The 4,863-nt window shown below is 36.7% G+C and overlaps 1 protein-coding gene across 3 annotated transcripts in view; it reads right to left on the reverse strand.

The window, feature by feature from the left end:
• Window positions 1–461: 461 nt before the first annotated feature.
• The window catches only part of agap3 (ArfGAP with GTPase domain, ankyrin repeat and PH domain 3), a 146,413-nt gene continuing 142,011 nt past the window's right edge, over window positions 462–4,863 (reverse strand). For all 3 annotated transcript variants that reach the window (XM_014029945.1, XM_014029937.1, XM_014029930.1), the window contains one exon: window positions 462–4,244. In XM_014029945.1, the coding sequence (XP_013885399.1) occupies window positions 4,020–4,244 (225 nt within the window). In that variant the 3' untranslated portion in view covers window positions 462–4,019. The remainder of the gene's footprint in view (window positions 4,245–4,863) is intronic.

Consider the following 4,863-nt stretch of genomic DNA (forward strand, 5'->3'; position numbering starts at 1 on the left):
ATAGTGCAAACAAAGCTGGGCAACAAAAAAAAAGGAAGAGGATGAAGGTATATGCCGAGACTAGATTAGCAGGAAATAAGAAGTGGATTAGTGAGAGCTCGACTCCTCTGAACACTGAGATCTTTCAGGATCCCCTCCACCCCTCTTTCAGAGTTGTGCTGCCTGACACTAAGCTCGGCTCTTTATCTTAATCCTCTTTTTCAGCGACTGTTGAGGGGGGGTCTGGGGGGCAGGAAGTGAGGAGGCTGCATTAATTAGCCCTGGACAGGCCTGGTTGAGTCAAAACAACAGATGTAATGAAGGGACACATTAAATAAGGAAGGGGAAAAAAAAAGAGTTAATAAAATGATGAAATGACTGCGCTGAGTGAAGATGAATTCTCACCTTGTCCTCCAAGGCCTCCAGAGGTAAAAGGGAAGTTGATAAGAGGATGAACGAACAACACATATGTGACAAATGGGTCAATTTCCCCCAAATCCAGGGATGGCTACATTGTTTTATTTGAGTATTTATTAATAGGTCAACAGTCAGCCAAGCATCCAAGCATACAACATGTTACTCTTTAGTCTTTGCCTTGTTTCACGCTCCAAACATAAAATGAAATACAACTGGAAAAAAAAAAAAAACCTGAAAACAAACACACACAAAAAGATATTTACATACTGCATTATAAATATGTCAAATGTACATCATTATACACAAGTACCAAAAGATGGTTAATGTCAACAGAAAGGACTTAAAATATGTTTAAAAAAAAACGACATATCAAAGTGGTTTTATGGATCAAGATGACCAAAACCAGTTCAGTTTGTTTCTCCAGGAAGTTCTCACCTTTAGATAAAAGCACTATTTACACTTCATATTGTATGTGGGTTCAAACAGGCAAGTTTCTAATGTTTTTTTTTCTTTTTGTATTATTTTATTCCTATCATCTACAGTATGTAAATAAGGATTCCGGTAGTCGCTGTACACATTTGAGCTCATCCCACTGGACAATGAAATGTGCGCAGTGGAATATGTTGGTCAAGTAAAGATCAGAAATAAGGCTGATATCACAGTACAGTACGAGTAGATTTTAAAAAAAAGGTATCAGGTTACATTTATGGCTGTTTCTTTGAGGCTTCAAAAAAATTGGAGAATTTCATGATTTACACATCCAAGTTTTGTTAAACTTTTACAAAGTACCCAAACCACAATTCGGCTACACCTCTGTTCACAAACACAGCTGCGAGAGCTAATCAGTCATCTTAGCTTATGTGAAAGGTGGAACAGTGCCAGAATTTAACAATAAACTTTAAGCTTTTTTTTTTTCAAGTGGTTTATAAATCTACATTATCTCTGTTCCTCCTCTCAGCTCCATGTCAGGATGTAAAAGGTGACATGAGAGCCAATCAAATGTCTCGGTTTCAAAATAATAATAATAGAAAAATCAAGCATACAAGAGAAAACACTTGATTTAAAGGCTGAAAATCCTGCAGGAAAAGTTCAATCTTTGGCAACAAATACTTGTGAAGTCACCTAAAAAAATGGAAGATGTTAATCATAATGAACCACTTTTCAAAATAAAAGCACTAAAATGTCTTTTTTTCTTTCCGCAAACTTCATTTTCCTGCTGTTGTGGTTGGACATTTGTTTCGGTACACTTCTTACAGAAGCAGGAAGCTACTTTAGCTTTCTGCTTTCAGCAGCCAAATCCTTGTTTGTTTACTTGTTTACCAAGAGTGTTGTGTATAAAATGTTTGCCTGTGTTTCTCAGAGAGAGGAGGATGGGCTGCAAATGCATGGTAGTGTAAAATTCAGAAGTATTTTTGGTACCACGTCACAAGGGCTCCTTTAAAAATAAATTATGAATGCTTTATAAATATGAGTTGGTTACTACCTTATAAAGCATTAACAAGTTATTTATAAAACACTGTTCACATTCCGAAACAGGCTCTCTATTTGGCAAGCTCAAGTGCGGCATTTATATTAATTTATTCATTCAATCAAATTTTATTTGCTGAATGAACAAATGATTATTGCTCAGCTCACTTTAAATTATTTTATTTTGCCAAAACAAACTTTGTATCGTAGCACTTACGTGGAACATATGGATATTTCAAATGTCAATTATGAGAAATAGTGAGCTTGCTTCATTGTATGAACATTGTTTAATAACATAAAGTGTGCATTAATAAATCATTGTAAAGGAGTCCTTATTAGGAACTGGCACAGCCTTTTACTCCTTAAAAAAAGTTAAATTACTCCTTCACAGTATCACTGCTTCGTCTTGTAACCACATTTTTTTTTTGTTGAAAACCAATAATAATAATAATAATAATAATAAACTGTTAAAGCAACAACAAAAATATTACAGATTAGGTACCATGTAATTACTTGGACTGTAAACAACAAAAAACACAATCTGCCTTTGTAAACCAACAAAATCAACATGTTTCAAAACCTTACAAATAGTTGAAAACTCTACCTGAAGTTTTTTATTTTGTATTCAAATTATTAATCAAAAAGAAGGAAGTGGCTTACCATGTCTGTGGAATACTGTACATTTATATAAATAAAAAACTTATTATACTTCCTTCTATAAATATTTTGTGATTGACATCCCTTTTTACAGCCCGTTCTTCAGTCACATAAATGTGTTTTTCTTCGCTCCCTGCTCTCAGACGGACACCTTTCTCAGGACGGGAAAGCCTTAAGGAGAAGAACACAGCTATTTTATATTGACTAAAAATCTAAGAAGGGTCGGACAGTTCTTGTAAGGAGTAAGGCAAAGGAACATGAACTAACTTTTTTTTTCTTTACAGAAATCTGTACAATAAAACACAGTTATGTTCCTGAATCTTCACTGTAGGCGTCTTGCTCTCTAGAGTCCTTTATAAACAGAAATGCCCCGGCGCTCGCTGCTGCGTACATTTATAGACGTAGATGGAGCACACTATGTCCAAACACACACACACTCACAGACTCACAGAGACGGACAGTACCACATATGGATTTCACAGCAACGATATTGGATATGATCTGTAGAGTACCAGTTTTACATCTTTCTGCCACAGGAGGATCTTTCGGTCTGAACTTTAGAGAATCTGTGAAACAATTACCAACACAATCCTTTCAATCCTAAAATTATTCCAACAAAGAGATCATAATGGTAGAATTTCGTAGCTCCAATCAAACCTTTGAATCTGAATGAATTCTGATTGAAGAGGCACGCGCTTACAAAGCCACGTGGCTTAATGGTTGTAAAACATTCATCGTGTTAATTCCTTCATGGTCACGGACACTTTTACTGAAGGATTGTGGCAAAGAAAACGACTTGCTTTTAGCCAATGGGAACTCTGCAATCAGCTCCTTTATGACAATCGGAATCCATTTGGCTGCGAATTAAGTGTCTAAATCATTTGGTCTCTTTAACTATAATTGCTWTGCCTTTGTATATGAATAACACGTCAAGAGTTTTGATAGCTGTGTTGGAGACATGCATCATTATGGAAACTGTAGCAGCCACAGAGATTTAGTTTGTCTCAGTTCAACTACACTTTACAGTTCTCTTATTTTGCTTAGGCAAGAAAGAGGATTTTTTTCCTACTCAATGTAAGCTGAATTCATATCACAATGAAGGGAAGACATAATAGGAAATGTTCAAACATTAGGGAAATGCTTTTTTTTAAGGGGAGATATGAATGCCAGAAGGAAGTCAACATTTGTTTGGTTGATGCATATCAAGAAAAACAAAAAACACAAAAGCTTAAAGCTAATCATCATCGTCTCAGACCAAAACTGAATAAATTTAAGAAACAAAATTACCAATATATTAAAAAAAAACAAAATGCACAATCTTCAAATCCAAACTTGCAGCGCAGTGAAATATGAACAGTAAGTCGATCTCTCCTGATACGTCTGTTTGTACAGATTCTGGGTTACACAGTGTGAAACAGGAAGGAGGAAGAAGAGACACAGGTGGGCTGTTTTTCTTTTTTTGTGTTTGTGTGTTTTTGTCTGCAGTTGCGATCTGGCTTCTACATGATGCTGATGCTGCGGTTGAGCTCGCACTGGGCGTTGTTGTTGTTGATGTTGGGGTTGCGGAGGCTGATGCTGGAMGCGGGCGCCGAGGTCAGGCTGCTGGAGTCATTGGGGCAGCCGTGTTGGAGTAAAATGTCGACGCACTCTTGGCTTCCGGCTCGTCGGGCGTAGGACAGGGGCGTCTGGCCGCGAGCATCCCGACTTTTCACATCCACACCGTACTGCGGGAAAGGAGGATAGAAATACTGTGACCTGCGAACYKCACTGAARCCGTGGAATAAAATATAGGTGACTTGATATATCATCGGACTTTTGTCAAATTTGTGTATTCACGTATATTWAATTTTGCAGTGTTAAATCAGCACTTAAAGAGTTAAATTTAACACTGTGTCYGAGTCTATTTGKTCCTTATCTGAATTRRTGTCAATTTAACTCTTTCCATAGTGTTAAATTTTCAGAGTACAATTTAACTCTAAACAGAGTTAAAAATTAAYACTTATTAACACTGTACAGTGTTAATAAAACTTAACACTTCAAGTCAAATAAYTCAGATGACAGTAATTATGATGTTAAGCAGAGTTAATAAGGTACTCCACTGTGGTGACAAATCAACTCTGATTCTCACGYTTTTCAACACTGCATTGAGTTATAAATGGTTAACACTGGAGGTTCATACACCTCCTATGAGTGTTAGTTTGACACTCGACTTGTTGATTATTTACTCTTTTGCTGTGTAGAGTAGGGCTGTGTTTTGGCAAGAATTTGGCGATACGATACATATCATGACAGAGGGGTCACGATACGATATATCCCGATATATTGCGATACTATAAGCAAGGC

This window comes from Austrofundulus limnaeus, unplaced genomic scaffold, assembly GCF_001266775.1.
Source record: "Austrofundulus limnaeus strain Quisiro unplaced genomic scaffold, Austrofundulus_limnaeus-1.0 Scaffold6, whole genome shotgun sequence".
Taxonomy (NCBI): domain Eukaryota; kingdom Metazoa; phylum Chordata; class Actinopteri; order Cyprinodontiformes; family Rivulidae; genus Austrofundulus; species Austrofundulus limnaeus.